At 37.9% G+C, this 20432-nt stretch overlaps 1 protein-coding gene across 6 annotated transcripts in view; it reads left to right on the forward strand.

The window, feature by feature from the left end:
• The first annotated feature begins 2978 nt into the window (after positions 1-2978).
• Positions 2979-20432, forward strand: part of RCBTB2 (RCC1 and BTB domain containing protein 2) — a 43712-nt gene continuing 26258 nt past the window's right edge. For 3 of the 6 annotated variants that reach the window (XM_059377571.1, XM_059377572.1, XM_059377576.1), the window contains exons 1-3: positions 3133-3219; positions 15184-15282; positions 18871-18936. In XM_059377571.1, coding sequence (XP_059233554.1) covers positions 18895-18936 — 42 coding nt within the window. In that variant the 5' untranslated portion in view covers positions 3133-3219; positions 15184-15282; positions 18871-18894. Of the gene's footprint in view, positions 3220-15183; positions 15283-18870; positions 18937-20432 lie in introns of all 6 variants that reach the window. The other 3 variants (XM_059377575.1, XM_059377574.1, XM_059377577.1) reach the window with 2 other exon arrangements.

The raw sequence follows: 20432 nt of genomic DNA on the forward strand, positions 1-20432 counted from the left end.
TTAAGCATAGTTAGGGAAAGTGGAGGCAGGTGCATGGGACACTCTGTACTATTTTTGCAACTTTATGTGAATCCGTAAGTATTTTAAAGTAAAAGGTTAAAAAAGAATTTCTTCCTCTTTACAAAGGTTAAAAAATATTTCTAGGAGGAATAGCTCATCTTCCCACCTTGTGCAATGGCACTGTTGTTATCATTCATTTGATGGATAATTTGATTCTGCTCTTTGTCCTATGAGTGGGTTGATGCATTGGGAAAAGCACTGAAATGATGAATCTAAAGACTTGAGACAAATTACTTCATAATCTGGGCATCTATAAAATGAGGATTTATATTTAATCTCCCAGTTCTATGATAATGCAAAAAAACATTATATAAAGTACCAAAATTTATCAGAGAAATATCTTATGTTAACAGTGATTAAGGAATAAATATCTACTTATTGCATAGTATAATAAAGGTAAAATTTTCAATGTTAGATATGTTTCAAGATTATTATACTTAAAATGTTGTATAAATCCAAATTATTGGATTTAAAATATTACAGAATCAAAACATGTAGTGAAATCAGATGCTGCCTCCCAAACTAATGGTACGCTAGAGAAGTGGTCTCTAGGGTACCTGGATGGCTCAGTTGGTTAAACGACTGCCTTTGGCTCAGGTTATGATCCCAGAGTCCTGCATCAGGCCCACTGTTCTGTGGGGAGTCTGTTTCTCCCTCTGACCTTCTCCCCTCTCATGATCTTTCTCACTTTTTCTCTCTCTCTAAAAAACAAAAAACAAACAGTTATAGACTAGTAATGACAAGAAATCACTGGGGAAAAAAAAGAAGTGGTCTCTAAACATTTTTGGTCATGTACTTAGATTACAAAAAATATGCACTGTTGTCAATCTACATATTAAATATTAGTAAAGTTTGATTTCTTAATTTAGATAAAAATAGAGATAACTCTAAAAGCTTCTTCCCAACTGCTCTAGAGGTTAGATTTGTTACAAGAAATTTCCACTTTTATATTTTCAGACTATATCTGTTGAATCCTCTGTTCTGATCATTCTTGCTATAATCATATATTAACACTACGTCCTCCATTAGCAATAGGATTCATGGTAGAACCTGGAGAAAGTCTATCCCATGTCTGTTTTTTATCATTTAGTACCTTTAATCTTAGTGCCTTTAAAAAGTCCTAAGAACTTCAGGATCTTTAAAAAGTATTTTATTTTTAAAATACCTAAATCTTAAAATACTAATGCGTAAAGGAGTATTATACCTTTACGTAAAGAATTATTAAATAGGTCGATTTTTGAATTATTAATTACATTCTGTATGAAAGTGGTTTTCTACAATTTTGCTTTCTTAATAGTGACTTTTAAAATGCCTTAAATATAAAACAGTCTGGATAAAGGAAAAATGTGGCTTGAGTGTTCGAATTAGAAAAAATTCCTGTGTAATGAACCAACTCTAAACTTGTTTAATGATGAATTTCAGCTTTGGTGGTCATCAGAGGAAAAGCCTTTTCCTGAACAGAAAAGTCAGTGGATTTCTTTATGCAGACTCAGTGTTATGCAGCTTTGCCACAAGGAGAGGAAGTAGAGAGCTGATCAGGGTATAAGAAAAGGTGACATAAAGCCTTTTTGGATTAGGTATGAACCACTCTTAAGAAGTCCGTTTATCAAGGCGGTCAAGCCCAGGAGAACTGGCACAAATAATCCAAAATGAGAGTACACCATGGATTAATGCTTATGTTTAGGTATCTTAATGACATATGGAAGCATATTTGAGTAGCAAAAGGGCACGTAATCAATGCAATTCGATTCCACAAACATTTATTAAGCAGTTTACAGTACAGAAATAAGGCATGATTTGTGTTCTCAAGAATTTCACAATCTAGTGAGATATAAAAATCACAAATAGGAAGGTATGTTTAGTGATTAACCCCATCTTATTGCACTACCTTCCTTAGTCTGACCACCTTCTCCCTTAGATAAATACTGTCAGGGAAGTTCCTCCTAATTAACCTTTTCAAATAAAAAACCCAGGCTGTCCTTTCAGTTATGGTTATTTTACCTTTTATATTAAAAGGCCAAAGGGTAACTGATTGTTTCAGGAGGAAAAGCTTGTCTTAGGCAATGCCATGCATGTAAGACTCTTGCCCTGCTCATAACCTACAAAGTCAAGTAAATGCAAGCCTCCTTCTGGGTTTTAATGGAGCCATTCTGTGATAATAGACGTAGATGTCTGCCAACTCATTCAAAGGTCAGACCAAACAACACCGTCATGGTCCCCGTGGGCTGACATCTCAGTCTACGCAGCTGTGCTACTTTACGGCAAATCACTTAGACGTTGAATCCGTGTCCTCATTTAAAAGCCACTGTAAAAGCATTCAGTTTACCTCGCAGGAACAGCTAGTGACTGTAGTTGTGAAGCATTTTACCAAAACCCACTCAAGTCAACGTTAAGTGCAGTAAAGTGGAAGAAATTATTGCACATTATAAAGCTATGGCGCATTTTACTAAAATTTAGCAAGGCCAACAGAAGTGCAGTGTAATACAAGAAATTACTAAATTAGTAAAGGGATAGTGCAGTTGTTCCAAAAGACCTTGATCCCGGGGTAGCTCAGGTCACTCCCTCAAGGCAAATCACTCATTATTTCAACATTCGTGTTTGAAGGGTACACGACTTCGGCCCCACAGCAGTGAGGTGAAAAGCAGGCGGGAAGCGTGCAAAGACGCGATCTGAGCTTCCCGGTGGAGAGACCACCACAAGAAAAAAGCCGAGAGGCTGGGGGACGCGGACTGTAGAAAAGGTTGCCCACGCACTATATGCGCGCCTCACCCTTCCGGGTGGGGCATCTCCAAATTCTCAAGCCTTTGGGGCCCAGAACCTGGAGAGAGTGGGGGTATCCCACAGAGCGGAGATGGGCTCCCCGGGCGAGGCGGGGTGCAGTCCTGGGGTCTGCTCGGATAAGACCGGGAGTAGTTGGGGAAGGGGCGGGGGCGGCAGTGGGCAGCCGGGAGAGAGGAGGAGGGGCGAGGCGCCGTCGCCGGCCCCCTCCCCTCGAGTGCGCTCCCCTCCCTTCCCGTCCCCGGCCTGGCACCCGAGCGCAACCCGCCGAGGCCGGGCTGCTTCAGGGGGAGGCGCCAACTCGTCGCTGCGCCGGGTCCCCAACCGAGCAGTAACGGCGACCCAGAAGGCGGAGCGGATGCGGCTCGAGCCTGCGCTGAGGTAAGGCTACAAGATGGCGTAGGAAGTCAAGAGGGGACGCCAGGCTCGAAGCCGGCCACTCTCAGATGCCCCCAGCAAGCGGCCATTTCTCTCCGCCCCCTCACTCCGAGCTCCGGGACGCAGCGACGGCCGACGAGCAGCCCCTGGGGTTACACCCCCGCCCAGGCCTAGGGCCGAGGCGTCGCCGCGCGTGCGCAAACCCGCTGAGGGGGGGGCAGCGGGGTGCGCGACTCTGGAGATTGTCCCCCCACCCAGGCCGCCGGCTCAGGCGGCGCTGCGCATGCGCGAGCCTGAGGGCGGATGTCGTGACGGGGGCGAGGGTCTTGGCTGGCCTCGCCACCGCGGAGCCTTCACCGCCTTCCGCACGCGAGGCAGGGCGTCGTCCCGGCCTGCGGGGGCGGCGGCTGCCTTAAGAGTTTCTCCTCTCCTCATTCTTCGCTTCGCGTAGGCTGCTGCCGTTTTTATTTCTGTCGCCTCGACTCTAGGCTGGCGTCGGGAAAACCCATTCACCTAGCTCCTGGCTCCGAACCTGCTCCCTCACTCTGTAGGATGCTTTTGACCCGGGTTGCTGTGGTTGAGGGAAGGCAGGGAAAGTTTGGCTAAGCCGGGCGAAGCCGCTGTGGAGGGAGGGGAGGGGTCGCCTTAAGCCTTTATTTTAAGCCCGAGGGTATTGCTCTGCTCAGCCCCGGAAACAGAGGTTTTCAGACGCTGAAAACTTTCCAAGTGCTCCGCCTTGGCCCGAGTTGGAAGGCGAGTTTAGAGCGAACTTTTGTTTCTGTTCTTTGGGAAGTTACATAAAATGCTGGAGCAGTGCGCGTCCAGGACTGTCACAAAATGCATGTCACAGAGCTGCCGCCTACAGCTCTTGGCGGCTTAGTCTTAGAGCTGAGTGAAAGTGGGGAGTTAACGAACTGCTTTGGGACGGCGCTCCTTCCCCCAGACTAAGAAGGACCGTCGCTGTTTAATGTTTATAGAGCCTCATGGCTTTGCACCCTTCTAGTACCAAGTTAGAACTTGGCTTTACACCTTCGTGCGCAGTGGTACTTAGTGAAAGTCAGTGTGGTGACTTCTGAGGCTACTTGGAGCGGTTTTTAACGATGTCATTACTGTGCTTTGTAATCTTATATGATGTGCTGATACAGACATTTGGGGGCTGGAATTGAAGAAGCTCTTATTATCAGGGAATCTGAGTACTCTAGGTGAAAGGTAATCTCTATTTCCCAGGGCATTCGGAGATATATATATATACACACACACATACATACACAAATACATATAGATATGTGTATATATGAACGTTATTAAGTAGTAGGTAAAGGCAACTAGAGTGATACGTTCTTGCACACCTCACACACCCCACTTATACCATGCTGGCCTCATTGGGCTTGCTGGGCTTACCAAGTAGGCCTCTACCCTAGGGCCTAGGCGTTTGCTATTTCCTCCATGCTCAAAGCTCAGTTTCCCCCTCCACCCAAAAACGTATGGCACCTACCTTAATCCAAGACTCAAAACAATTGCTATCACTTCAGAGAGGTGACTCAGGTCATTTAAAATAGCCACTGTTCTCTTTCCAAGCTCTTACCCTGTTCTCTTTGGCTTTATACCTATTTCTATGTGTATGCTCTGTCTCCCCCGTATTCGGAGCACAGTAGATATTTGTTAAGTGTATAAAGGGAATTAAAATCTGACTCCAGAAATATTTTGTACTGAGTCCTCAATGTGGATTCATTCATTCTTTCATTCATTCAACAAATACTCAGTGACTATTTTCCATCAGGTTCTGTTCAGGTGTTTAAGTGAACAAGATAGACAAAGATCCCTTCCCTCTGGAGCTTCACATTTCTAGAAAAGAATGATTGATTGTAAGCATATTTGGTTATCATTTAGAAAATTATAAGTGCTATGAAATATGGAAAAGAAGAGCTGAGAAAGAGGACTAAGAGTACAGGTGTGGGTTGCAATTTTATACAGCATGGTTATGTTGGGTCTGAGGATAAACTGAAGGTGATGTTCAAGACAGAGAACTAGTTTTTCAAATTATCTTTCTGGAGAAAATGTTCCTTGCCATTCTCCAGTATAAATTTGATGGGGGCCCACAGCATGACCATTGTGACAGATAAAACCTTATTTTATATAGGTAAAACATTTTTTTTTCCAAATTGGGTACAAATTATTCAGAATTTTATGGTTTAACCTAATATATCAAATGAAGAGACTGGGCTCTTTAGAAAGGACTAGCCAAATGAATACTACAGATGTGTTGAGAAAAAGTGTATATTTTCTGCACATATTTTTGTACTTTGCAATTCTTCTTAATGTCTCTCTGTGAAAACTAGTTTTCACTAAGAGACTAGTTTTCTCTGTCTCTTAGTGAAAACTAGTTTTCTAAGAGAGGTCAGTTCCTTTTCTTTATTTGAAACTATGTTGAAAGGTCACCTGGTATGATATCATGTGATAAGTTATTAAATTATTAATCTTAGAGATTTCTGAATAAATCAGACAAGACTTAGAGAAAGTGGCTGATAGAGAGGAACAGTTTTAGAAAAGTGTGTCTTTGGGGCCCTTAAGTAGATTACAAACACTATATCAAAAACTATTAATCTGGAAATTATGTTGGATAACTATAAGGTACCTATGGGGTTTGTCTAAGCCTTGAGGAGTTTGTCATATTTAATTTTGGTTTTATCATTTGGTTAGAATGGAATTAAAATGCCTCTAAGGTACCACTACTTTTGAGGTTTACTGGAGTTGAATTAGTATAAATCAAAATTAACCAGACAAGAGAGATTTGAAACCAGGAGTGAAATTATCAGTGGTGCAGAATGAGATCAAAGACTCCTGTTTGAGGCTGAAAATAGAGGACTACATGGGATATTTAATTCAAAGCAGCAAATAATTTGCCTCTCTGAGAAGGATATTTATAGTATCCTTCAGTGAAAGGCAGATATCCTTTCAACTTTCATTCTCTGGAAGGAATATGTGTCTAGTTCACATGGTGATCCCATCTTAACAATATAAGAGTCTTTAGGAAATTTAAGGCATAATAGTTTTTTTCAGCATATATCTGACACTGAAGTGTGTGTCTTAGTGTCTTCAGACTTGCTGATCTAACCTGAGCTGATGTATATCTCTCCATGGAAGATATTTTGAGCTAATGAGTACCAGATAGTAAGTAAATCATAAATCGATCACATTATAATATATTTTGTATTAAATTAAATGTTTATGATACCAAACAAAATGAATCCCCCCCCAAAAGGAAAACCAAACCAAACAAAATGAATCCCAAATGGAAATGAGCCAAGGCTAAGAAAGCCTACCATGCTGAGGGAATGTTTATGTTGTGGGACAAAGATCTTTCACAGTTAGGATTTTTAAATTATTATTATTGTACTAGATCTATAAAGACCTAAATTTCAAATGGATTTACAGATTTTTTCAAGTACTAACTCATTTTAGCTAGTTTAACAACATAAAAACATTCGTATAGTTTATGTTGATAATTTTTCATATTTGAAAAAGGTACTTTTGCTCTGTATATTTGAAAAGGCTAACTTTAATGAGCTCAATAATCTCTTCAAACTAAATACAAGTTTCCTTGGGACTGAAGATCTGCCTCATCTCTCTTGGTGAAATTTAGAAACCTTTTTACAAACATAATTAAAATAACAGTGATGTTTCTGTGTTCTAAGTCAGTTTGATGCTTATCGTAAACCTGGCAATATAATTTCTTTTGAGGTTGTACCTTTGTCATAGTTGTGCTTTTTAGTTTTTCAGTTTTGTCTGTCCTGTTTATAATTGTCTCACATTAGTTAGCAGCTGTGCAGGTATTTTACTGTTATTTGTAGTAGGCTTATCGCCTCTCATTCAAGTAGAGATAAATTATAGCTATCATCCTTTTTTACAAGTGATAATTGGGATCATGTTTTCTTGTATTTTTATCATTTATAATTTACAGATGACATATCACTTAATGGTTCAGTTAGAATGTTGGGAATCATCATTACCCCACTGACATTTACTTGGTCTGGACCTCATTAACATACTGTTACTGTAAACCGTGCTGGCATCCAAAAAGACATTAGTTTTCTTTAATGTCCTATTTCTTTGTTTATAAAAGTGGCATCAACGGTATTGCCCAGATGGGAGAATTTTGTTAAAAGCATTGAGTTCTATATTGCAAGAAAATTTTTTTATGTATTTTATTTTTCAAGCATGGCTTTAGAGTTGACCTCATATTATTAAGTTGAATTAGTTATATATTTATAGATAATTATTTTCTATAATAATGTAATGTAATGTTGCAATATGTTGTATAATATACCAAATAAAATAATGTTTATATAAGAATATATTTATATATAATAATTGTATATATATGTATATATACATAGGTAAAACACTGGGTTTTCTTTGCAGAAATTACCATTTTTTTTCACCATAGGAATTACTTCTAAAGAATGGTTATTAGCACTTGAAGTTCCTGGTTAATTGTAAAAATCAGTTTCCATGGAAGATGCTTTCTTCTCATAGATACAGTATGTCTAGTTTATTAAATCTTAAGGCCCACAAGTACTGTTGTGTTGGGGTAATGTTGACATAAGCACCTGGGAGGTGGATATCTTTTTGCTCCACGTTTATTTTGTTTTTTCTCTTATGTAAGTTTGCTTTCAGCTTGGTACCTACTGCAGACACCACCTCAACATCTGTTGAATAAATTAGGCAAATGAATGTATGTCCTGTAATCAGCTTAACTTTTTATTTGGGTCAGAGGTATTACCAAGTAACATAACACATTGTCCTATTAGCAAACACACTGATTAACATTGATTACCAACAATACTTTGTATAGGCTGCTTATTATATACTTTGTGTAGGGAACTGAATAACTTGACCTGTTGTGAATTGATATGTTTCTCATGTTCAGTTATCAAAAGACTGACTTTTTATCCACCATCTCCAACTGCATAGCTATTAAGAGTGTAAGAAAAACTCTCAAAATACAAATTGCAAGATTAAGGAGTTATCTGTTCCAAACAGGGATAATTTGGAAATAAATTGTTGAACTGTACAAGTTCAAGAAAACAGATATAACCGGTTGAAATGTTGAAAGGGGTGGTCCAAAATGGCTTAGAAAAGCCCTAATCTCACCTTCTCACATAGACATACCAAATCTACAGCTACATATGGAAAAATTCCCTCTGAAAAAGACCAGAAAACTAGCTGAATAGCTACCTCACAACAAAACAGTAAAAGGGCCATGTATGCACGGTTTCACCAAAAACCCCACTGCCAGAGTGGCAACCCACAGTTGGGAAGCATTTCACAAATCTGGAACTTCTTTGATGAATGAGGGGTTTATATCCCACATCAGGCATCCCAACCCCTGGAACCTGCAATGAAGAGATGAGCTCCCCAAACATCTAGCTTTGAAAACCAATGGATCTTACATCCTGAAGACCCAAAAGGCTGTAGAGAACTGAGATATTTCTCTTAATGGGCTTGCATGTAGACACAGTTGCCTTGGGAACGAGAACAAAAGCAGCAGTTTGAAAAGCACCTAGACTATATGTGAAGATTTATTTTCTAACCTTAAAGCTTCTGCTGATTGGAACTTTTTGTGGGGACAGAGGTGCTGGTGGATGCCATTTTTGCACTCTTCCTCTTGATACCTTGGGCAGGCATGCCTATGTTCCTGGGTTTCATGGGACTGTAATGAACAGAGAGATAGTTCTTGGACCGCCCGTCTATTAGTGAAAAAAGCATATTCACGTCTCCTGGTACTTTGGCCCAAGGGGCAGACTTCAGGTCTGCCACACATCTAGAGGCTACAAAGGTGCTCTCAGGGAATATAGGCTGTGGGATGCCATCTTTTTGCCTTCCCTCAGCCTCACTACAGCTTGCCAGGACCTTCCAGAAAGAAGCTTATACACTGGTCTGAAGTCCCAATTTTGACAGCTGTCACCCAGGGGACACTGCCGCATTGCCTGGTCTAGAGGTCAGCAGGGTCTATGCTTGTCTCAAAGTAATAACCAAAAAGATGTTCACCAAACTTGGGAGAAGAATGAATGTATACAGCGAGAACTTCAGCAGCAAGAGTATATGAGGAAGTACCAACTGAAGTCACAGAACTGAAGAATATAATAACTGAATTGAAAAATATATTAGATGAGGGTTCAACAACAGACTGGCTGAAGCAGAAGAAATGTTTGGTGATCAAGAAGACAGGGCAGTGGAACACAAAGAGAGCAACAAAAAGGAAAAAAAAATTAAAAAAATGAAGCTAGCTTAAGGAACCTATGGGACAACATAAAGTGGCATAACATTAGCATTATAAGGGTCCCAGAAGGAGGAAAGAGAAAGTGTTAGAAAATCATGTAAAGATTAAACAACATGCTACTGACCAATGGGCCAATCAAAAAAAACCAAAGGAGAAATAAAATACCTTGAAAAAAATGAAAATGGAAATATAACTTACAAAATATATATGACTTAACAAAAGTAGTAGTGAGAGGGAATTTCATAGGGATTCATGCCTAGCTAAAGACATAAGAAAAATCTCAAACAATTTAACTTTTCTACTTAAAGAAGCTAGAGGAAGAACAAACAAAGCCGAATGTAGAAGAAAGGAAATAACAAAGATCAGAGTGGAAATAAACAGAGACTAAAAAGATAATAGAAAAGATCAATGAAACTAAAAGCTAGTTCTTTGAAAAGATAAACAAAATTGATAAACCTTTGGCCAGACCCATCAAGGAAAAAAAAGAGAGGGTTCAAAAAAAATCAGAAATGAAAGAGCAGTTACAACTGATACCACAAATACAAAGGATCGTAAAGAGACTACTAGGAAGAATTATAGCCCAACAAATTGCACAACCAAGAAATGGATATTCACAGAAACTTTCTATGAGTGAATCATGAAGAAGAAGAGAATCTGAATAGACTGACTACTAGTCTGGATATTGTATTTGTCATCAAACACCTCCCAACAAATATAAGTTCATGACCCAGTGGCTTCACTGGTGAATGCTACCATTAATATCTGACCTTTTTAAACTCTCCCAAAAAATTAAGGAGGAGGGAATGCTTCCAAATGATTTTACCAAAACCAGACAAGGATACCACACATGAAAAAGAATATTACTGGCCAGTATCCCTGATGAACATAAAGGCAAAAATTTTCAACAAAATATTTGCAAATATTGCACACAGATTAGCAAATATTAGGAAATATAACATGAATTCACCAGTACATTAAAAAGATCTTATACGATGATCAAATGGGATTTATTCCAGGGATGCAAGGATGGTTCAACATTCACATGTCAATTGACATGGTACACCACATTAACAAAATAAAGGATAAAAAATATATGATCATCTCAACAGATGCAGGGAGGCATTTGACAAAGTTCAACATCTGTTTTTGAAAAACACTCTCAATAGAGTAGATATAGAGGGAATGTATTTCAACATAATAAAGGCCATATATGACAAGTCTACAGCTTATGTTGTACTAAATGGTGAAAAGCTGAAAGCTTTTTCTTTGAGATTAGGTATAAGACAAGGATGCCCACTTTTGCCATTTTTATTCAACATAGTATCAGAAGTCCTAGAGCAATTAGGCAAGAAAAGGAAATAGAAAGCATCCAAACTGGAAAGAAAGATGTAAGCCTTTCATAATTTGTGACATGATTTTATACATAGAAAACCTTAAAGATACCACCAAAAAACTCTAGTTTTTTATTTCAATAAAGAATGTATAAATGGGGCGCCTGGGTGGCTCAGTGGGTTAAAGCCTCTGCCTTCGGCTCAGGTCATTATCCCAGGGTCCTGGGATCGAGTCCCGCATCGGGCTCTCTGCTCAGCAGGGAGCCTGCTTCCCTTCCTCTCTCTCTCTGCCTGTCTCTCTGCCTACTTGTGATCTCTCTCTGTCAAATAGATAAATAAAAATCTTAAAAAAAAAAAAGAATGTATAAATGAATTCAGTGAAGTTGCAGGGTATAAAATCAACATACAAAAATCTGTTGCATTTCTATACACTAATAACAAACTATGAGAAAGAGAAATTAAGCAAATCCCATTTACAATTGCATCAAAAAACGCTTAGGAATAAATTTAAACAAGAAGGTGAAAGACCTATGTGTTGAAAACTATAAGACATTTATGGAAGAAATTGAAGAAGACACAAATAGGTGCAAAGATATTCCATGCTCATGGGTAGAAAGAATTAATATTGCTAAAATGTCCCCATTACCCAAAGCAATATATAGATAAATGCAATTCCTATCAAAGTCCCAATGGCACTTTTCGCAGAAGTAGAACATATAATCCTAAAATTTGTAGGGAACCACAAAAGACTCTGGATAGCCAAAGCAACCTTGAGAAAGGAGGACAAAATTAGAGGTATCATGCTTTCTGATTTTAGACTATATTATGAAGCCATAGTAATCAAACAGTCTGATACTGGTATAAGAACAGACACCTAGATCAATGGAAGAGAATAGAGAGCCATATGTATATATGTTCAATTAATTTACAACAAGGATGCAAGAATATACAATGGTCATTAAGACAGCCTCTTTAATAAATGATGTTGGGAAAACTGAATAGGTACATGCAAAAGAATGAAACTAGACTACTTATATTACACAATATGCAAAAATCAACTCAAAATGGATTAAAAACTAAAATGTAAAGCATGAAACCATGAAACTAAAAGAAAACATAGGCCCTAAGCCTCTTGACATTGGTCTTGGCATATGACTGTAAAAGCAAAAATAAACAAGTGAACTACATCAAACTAAAAAGCTGTTGCACAACAAAGGAAACCATCTACAAAATGAAAAGGCAGCCTATAGAATGAGAGAAAATATTTGCAAATTATTTATCTGATAAGGAGTTAATATAAAAAAATATAAAGAACTCCTACAACTCAATAGCAAATAAACAGACAATCCAATTAAAAATGGACAGGATTTGATGAGACATTTTTCCAAAGGAAACATACAGATGGCCAACAGGCACAGGAAAAGATGTCAACATCACAAATCGTCAGGGAAATGCAAGTCAAAACCACAATGACATGTCACTTCACACCTGTTAGAATGGCTGTTCACAGTAAGCCAAGAGGGGCGCCTGGGTGCCTTGGTGGATTAAAGCCTCCCAGGGTTCTGGGATCGAGCCCCACATCCGGCTCTCCACTCGGCAGGGATCCTGCTTCTTCCTCTCTCTCTGCCTGCCTCTCTGCCTACTTGTGATCTCTGTCTGTCAAATAAATAAATAAAATCTTTAAAAAAAAAAAAAAACACTAAGCCAAGAAATAACAGGTGTTGGCAAGGTTGTGAAAAGGGAACCCTTGTGCTTTATTGGGAATGTCAGTTGGTAAAGCCACTATGGAAAACAGAGGTTTCTCAAAAAATTAAAATCACATATGATCCAGTAATTCCATCTCTGGGTAGTTACTGAAAGGAAATAAAAAGAGTAATTTGAAAAGATATATTCACCCCTATGTTGATTGCAGCATTATTTACAATAGCCAACATATAGAAACAACCTAAGTGTCCACAGGTGGATAAATCGATAAAGAAGGTGTGGTATATATATACATATTGGAATATTGCTCAGCCATTAAAAGAATGAAATCTTGCCATTTGTGACAATATGAATGGACCTAGAGGTCACTATACTAAGTGAAGTAAATCAGAGAAAGGCAACAACTGTATGATTTCACTGACATCTGGAATCGAAGAAACAAACAAAAGTCATGGATATGGAGAACAGAGTGGTGGTTGCCAGGAGTGAGGAGCATTTGGGGGAAGGATGAAATGGGTGAAGGGGCTTGGGAGGTAGACTTCAAGGTATGACATGAGTAGGTCAAGGTGTGCTTCATGCTGGCTATGGTCAATAATATCGTGGGTGCATATTTAAATGTTGCCAGGATAGTTCTCGTCACAAGAAAGAACAAGAAAAACCAACCATCTTTTTAAAAGATTTTATTTATTTGTGAGAGGGAGGGAGAGAGAGAGAGTGAGCACAAGTAGGGGGAGCAGCAGGCAGAGGGAGAAGCAGGATCCCCACTGAGCAAGGAGTCTGATGCCCTGTGGGGCTCCAGCCCAGAACCCTGGGATCATGACCTGAGCCGAAGGCAGACACTTAACCAACTGAGCTACTAGGTGCTCCTCTTTTTCAAGTTTTTATTTAAATTCCAGTTATCAAACAGCATAATATTAGTTTCAGGTGTAGAATTTAGTGATTCTCACTTACATACAACGCCCGGTGCTAATCACAAGTGCATTCCTTAATGCCCATCACCCATTTAACCCTATCTTACCACCCAGCTCCCTCCAGCAACTGTTCTCTATAGCTAAGAGTTTGTTTTCAGGTTTGCCTCTCTTTTTCCGCCATTATGTTCATTTGTTTTGTTTCTTCAAATCCACATTTGAGTGAAATTTTATGGTATTTGTTTTTCTCTAAGTTTACATAGCATAATACTCTATAGCTCCATCCACATCATTGCAAATGGCAAGATTTCATCCTTTTTGTGGTTAACTAATATTCCATTGCATATATATACCCCATATTCTTTACCCATTCATCAGTCAGCACTGTCCAAGCTATAAGGCAGGGCTTATTAGTGATCCTCAAATTATTTTAGTAGGTTGAGACCAGCATTGTCTTTTAAAAATGAAATAGGAAAGGATAAAATAGGACAGAGTCAGGGTAGAATAAAATAGAGTAAGATAAAAAAAATAGAAAAGAAGATATCCCTTAGCACCTCATACAATATGGTTAAGAATTATTTTGTGAGACTTTTGTTTCAGGTACATATATGTGTCAAAAAAGACTGAATGAAAGGCACACTGCTCTGACCTAAATATTGTTGAGTTACTCTTTGAAGTGACTACACCAGTTTATGTTTCTTATGGCAGGATGGGTATACTATTGATCTGCATCCTCACTAACACTAGGAATTGTCCCTTTAATTTTGCAGATGTGACAGGTGAGATCTATTTCATTGTGATTGCATTTCTATGGTAAATTTGAGCATCTTTTAATATGTTTATTAGTTATTTCGGTGACTTGTCTTTGGCCCATTTCTAAATTGGATTGCTTGGGTTTTTTTCTTACTGATTTTTAGGTATTCTTATCTATTCCAGATGCAAATCCTCTGCGAACCACCAGTTATATATGTTGAAAATACCTTCTCCCATTCTGTGACGTGTTTCCCTTTGTTCATTTTGTCTTTTAGTATGCCATATTTCTAAAGTTTTAATGTAGTAAATTTCTTTTTTTTCAGTCTTTTCTTTTAAATTTCAGTCTTTTCTTGTGGTTTATGCTTTTGTATCTTATTTAAGAAATCTTTCCCAGCCCTGAGGTCACAAAGATGTTTTCTATACTTTCTTCCAAAAATTTCAAAGTTTTGCTTTTTTTACATTCAAGATGACTTCCTTTACATTTTCTATATTGTCATACTACAAATTAAACTTTTTTGGGGGACACTTGGATGGCTCAGTAAGTCAAGTGTCTGCCTTTGACTCAGGTCATGATCGCTGGGTCCCGGGATTGAGTCCCACTTTGGGCTCTTTGCTCAGTGGGGAGCCTGCTTCTCCCTCTGCCTGCCGCTGCTCCTCCTTGTGCTCTCTCTCTCCAACAACAACAACAAAGAGTATGCTTACAAATTTTTTTTAGTATGTGTTTTTTTTCATACGTTACAGTGTCCAAATTGTTGAAGAATGGTCCTAAAACTTACCACATAAAGTTATAAATGTTATATAAGGGTTATAATGTGAAATAATTGCTTTTTAATAATTGAGCACCTCTATTGCTACTTTTTAATAATAGAGCTAATAGGATTTTGAACTATATACCTATAATGTTATCTTTTTAAAGTTGCAAGATGGTATATTTTTTTCTTTTCTGTTTTTTTGTAATAGAATTTATTTATGCATTTATGTTTTTCAGTCACATTAACTTTATCCTAGAAGACAACTTTACAAGGATCTAGAAGGAGCAGGATTAAAGATGACTGAATACAGGGCTCCAGAAATTTAAAACAATCAGGTACAAAAATTTTGGATGGAACAGTCCCAGCCGGTCAGTACAAAATAAAACTGGAAGGTACACAGGAAAGCTTAAAATATCCCTGCACTGTAGGGGAGGGTCCATACAGGCTAACTATTTATTTTAACTGTTATTATTATTGCTGCTGTTATTTAGAGTTTATAGATGTGGTATTCTTTATGTATATTGTGGATTTTTAAGAAGTGTATGTTGATGTACTGCTATAACATTGATATTAGTAATAGCCTGGTGAGGGATGCCTTGGTGGCTCAGTCTGTTAAGCATCTGACTCTTGATTTCGGCCAGGTCATGATGTCAAGGTTGTGAGATCAAGCCATGCATTAGGCTCTATGCTCAGCACATACACTCTGCTTAATATTCTCTCCCTCTCCCTCTGCCCCTCCTATCTTTCCCCTGCTCACACACATACTCTCTCTCTCTCAGTAATAATAATAATAGCCTGGTAAAATCATGTAGATAACAGGAGAAGATAACTATAATCCTTACATATATCCCATAAACTGTATTTCTCAAGTTGTGCAAATTGGAGAAGCTAGTTTTCGCTATTATGTTTGATCACATTGAAATGATGTTAGAAAAAAAAAATCCAGCTACTTTCCATAATGCTAGAGAATTCAACAGTTTTTTCATAGTATTGTACAATAGTAATTATTCTTGAATAATTTTTAAATCTTCAACAACATTCTGGCCAATAAAGATGAAATTATACTAATGTTATATTTAGCCTTAATTGAATTTTAGAAATGTTATTTTTTAAATAAAAAAACAGGATTAAAAAATTTAATTAAATTTAATTAAATTTTAAATTAAAAAATTTAATTAAAAAATTTTAAAAACCAGGATTTTAAAATGAAAACAAAAAACAGGATATTCAACTGATTAAAGAAAAAAAACTCTGTTAACTGATAAGGACTGATTTCCAGGAGATATTGTTAAATTAAAAAATACAAAACAAAGACAAAAACAAATTGCTGGAGTATATCAGGTATGCTATTTTTTGTGTAAAGAAGAATTAGGAAATAAAAACACAGACACGTATCTGCCTATTTTTTTTTTTAAGATTTTGTTTATTTATTTGCCAGAGATCACAAGTAGGCAGGGGGGTAGGGAGAAGCAGGCTCCCTGCTGAGCAGAGAGCCAGATGTGGGGCTTGATCCCAGGATCCTAGGATCATGACCAGAGCTGAAGGCAGACCCAGGCGCCCATCTGCCTAGTTTTGGAAAAAGAAAAAGTAAGAATAAACCAGAAACCAGTAATGGTAGGGCGATGGGAAGGGAAACAATAATCCAGGATTGCTGTTCTAGGATCTTAGTGTATTAGCAAGATTTCCCTTCTCCTAGGAACAAAAATGGCCTACATTACAATGAGGGGCAGTGACAGCTCATCTTTGGTCCCTTTTCCTCCTATTTATTTCCTTTTTTTTTTTCTTTTCCCTTTGACTTCCCTTTGATCTTAGTGTATTAGCAAGATTTCCCTTCTCCTAGGAACAAAAATGGCCTACATTACAATAAGGGACAGTGACAGCTCATCTTTGGTCCCTTTTCTTCCTATTTATTTCCTTTTTTTTTTCTTCCCTTTGACTTCCCTTCTTCTACTCTTTTTCCTCTTCTCTTCTACTTTCATTTTTCCCCCTCCCCTCCTTTTATTTCTTGTTCTAGTAAACCTGGAGTAGATGTGGAAAATGTCGGTCCAATTAGGATGAAACAGAAAGAAAAGAACCTCAATACAAAAAGCTGTATTCAAAGAATGCTTTCAACCAATATATAGTCTTGTGTTCTTCTCCAAGCCATGTCCTGCGGTGGTTAGAGCAGTGAATGAGTCATGGTTGCCTCTCAAACAGCTTGCAAATTAATAGACAAGACAGATCATGTAGGGATAACTGTCACATGAAATTATCTTTCCATATTGGAACTAGATCAAGTTTTATAGGTTTACAAGTGAGAAAAGTCCAAGTAATTCTTTTAAAAACAAGTATATCTTTTCTAGACGTTAGAAATAATGATTTTGGGGGCACCTGGGTGCTAAGTTGATTAATTGACTCTTGATTCTGGCTCAGGGCATTATCTTAGGGTGGTGAGATCGAGCCCCACCTCAGGCTCCTCACTCAGCGTGCAGTCTGCTTTTGAGATTCTGTCCCTCTCCCTCTGCCCTTCTCCCTGCTCATACTCTCTAAGTAAATAGATAGATAGATAAGTAAATAAATAAATGTTAAAAAGAAAGAAATAATGATTTGTATCAGTTGCCACAGTTTGAGCTATAATTATTCTAAATATATTATTATTCCTTATATTCTGAGAGAACTTTTTATAGCTGAGGAAAACAAAATTTTACCAGTATCTTCATGGATATATAAAACACTGATAAGGAACATTGTTAAGACTTGACCTTATATTGATTATTGTTTTTATCTGTCTATTATAAGGTTCTAATTGCCTGTAGATAATATCAAAATAAAATGTTCTGATGTTAATCCTTGAAATGTGGATTGTATTTGAGCAAATAGAACCCCAACTAATAAATCAGAAATATCAGAATTATTATTATTATTTTAAAGATTTTATTTATTTATTTGACAGAGATCACAAGTAGGCAAAGAGGCAGAGAGAGAGAGAGAGAAGGGAAGCAGCCTCCCCACTGAGCAGAGAGCCCGAGAGAGAGTGGGGCTTGATCCGAGGACCCTGAGATCATGACCTGAGCCGAAGGCAGAGGCTTTAACCCAATGAACCACCCAGGTGCCCCAGGGATATCAAAATTATTAAATAAGATTTCGTTCAATTGCTTTTGGGAGGAGAGAGAATATTTATTTATATTTATTTTTAGGGATGAGATAGTCAACTAGGTAATGATTGAATCACAGTCCAGACTTGACCTGCAAGAAATATTAAAGGGAATCCTTTGAGCAAAGAGAGAGCCCATGCCGTGGCTCTTTTGGTAGAGCTTCTTCTATGGTTACTTTTATGTGGTAGAAAGTAATCTTCATAGCGATGATTCATTAAGGCAAGAACATTGAGTGCTGCTGCTGCAAACTTGATGGCTGTTGTTGCAGATTTGTTGTTAAGGTCTAGGATAAACAAAGCTCTATTCATTCTTCATCCTTTCATTTTTTCATTCATTCCTCACCCCACATCCCTCAGTTTAGCAAATCATATACTCTTCAGTGGAGCTGAGAACTGATAAGTCTGCTCTTCACAGTGATTTGGAACTTTCCAATCCCAGAGGAAATTTGACCAAGGTCTAAAATTTATTTTTTCTTATCTGTAGTAGGTCAACTGTAAAAAGAAAATTTTCTACTTATTTCCTTATAGATTTAAGAATCTTCATTTATCCTGGGATTACCTATCCAGACCTCTGCAGGAGGATTCCCATAAGAGACCATATGATAGTTCCAGAACAGTTAAAACACCTTTAGCTATTAACTCTCATGCCTAAACCTTAATTTTCTTATCACCCCTTCACCATATTTGAGCTTAGCTTATTTTCTTAGTTAATTGGAAGAAAAATCATTTTAACCTGCCTAGTTTCATCTGACATATGGGATTCTGATTTTACCACATACTTTTTCCTTAGGGGACTGCACAAGACTGAGTCCATATGGAAGAAGAGCTTTCCCTTTCCTGTGGAGAAAGTGGCAAGGTTAGAAGAAAACATACAAACATGCCTTTGGCATGTGTACTTTCTGTTGCATGAAACGTGTATCAAACATCTACTGGTCACCCAACAGGAAGATGAGGGAGATAGCATCTGTCTTTGAGGGGCTCACGATATAGTGGCTCAGATGCAAACAGATAATTATCGTGGGTAATATAGCATGCTACAGGGGCCAGCAGAAAGCTGTGGGTATTTGCTGAGAGATAGAGCAGGGTTCCCAGAAATGGTGCTCTTGGAGCTTTCACAGATAGCACTGTCCTGCAAAAGGATCTGAGTTGAATAATGTTTACTTCATTGTCAGAGACTTAACAGAATTATAAAATACCTAATCTTAGATGACATAGTCTTAATTCATCATAGATATTCTTTGACTTATTCCTTCTCCTTCACAGCTCAACATTACAGTCAACCAGCTTAACTCCTGTGTATCCTACTCATGTTAAAATTTCACATCTTTCAGCATGCATATTGATTTCTGTCGTGTTAATTTTATTAAATCGACACAATATCTGTTCTTCACTGTTAGCAGCTTGATACTAATTGCCACTATTAATTTTCATTTTTCTGTTTTCCACTGTTTTTAAATAAAGTATGGTCAAAACACAATAAAAGATGTAAATAATTATATGGTCAAAACACAATGAAAGATGTAAATAATTACAAAAAGCCAACATAGTTTACAAAGAGGGCACAACATCTGAAACCAAACCATAGCATTACCGTGTGCTGACCTGAAGTGTTCATTTATGAGCCCTTAAAGCAAAATAGAAAATTAGCTTACAAAGTAATGTATGGAACTTGAGAATCTTCTAAAATGTTAATAGAAAAATTCCTAATTTTTCCCAGGAAGAACAGATTTTGTAAAATACAAGAGAGTAACAGAATTAGCGATGAAATGACTATTACATATAAAGTGTTGCATTGCCAGAAAGTCCTCCAAAGGCAAGGTGTTGGTGGGTTTCTTAAAATAACTTCTTTGTTAGTCATGCTCAACAGGTACTTTTGGTTCTATTTCTATGTGCTGTATTTTAAATGTAATTGTGACAACTTAGTTGTCTAGAGTTGAGTGAAGTATCATAATCTGTTCAGTTCTTCATTTGGGTGGAGAAGCAGAATTCTATAGGTAGCCCATACTCAAAGGAGTAATAAAACGCATCTTGGTCTCTAATTTTATGGAGCTGTGTTTCCTTACTTATATTTTCCTTGAGCTAATATTAAAATTTTGCCACTATGCATTTCTCAAACAGAGGCCAGTGAAAGATGGGGGAGAGAGGCTGGATGTGAAGGAAAGCTGGTCAGGGAGTAGTTACTGCCTATAGTAGTAGGACGTGCAGGAAGGAGGGTTACCTGGGCCAAATTAGGACTGAATTCTAGAGCTACGGTCTTGAAGGCTTATCGTGTGTGCTGTTAAGCTCTCACTCCCTGGTAGTGCTTTTTCCCCATGCAGATTTTTTTGTTGCTTGCCCTTGGCTCTGGCTCAG

This window comes from Mustela nigripes, chromosome 15 (genome assembly GCF_022355385.1).
Source record: "Mustela nigripes isolate SB6536 chromosome 15, MUSNIG.SB6536, whole genome shotgun sequence".
Lineage (NCBI taxonomy): Eukaryota > Metazoa > Chordata > Mammalia > Carnivora > Mustelidae > Mustela > Mustela nigripes.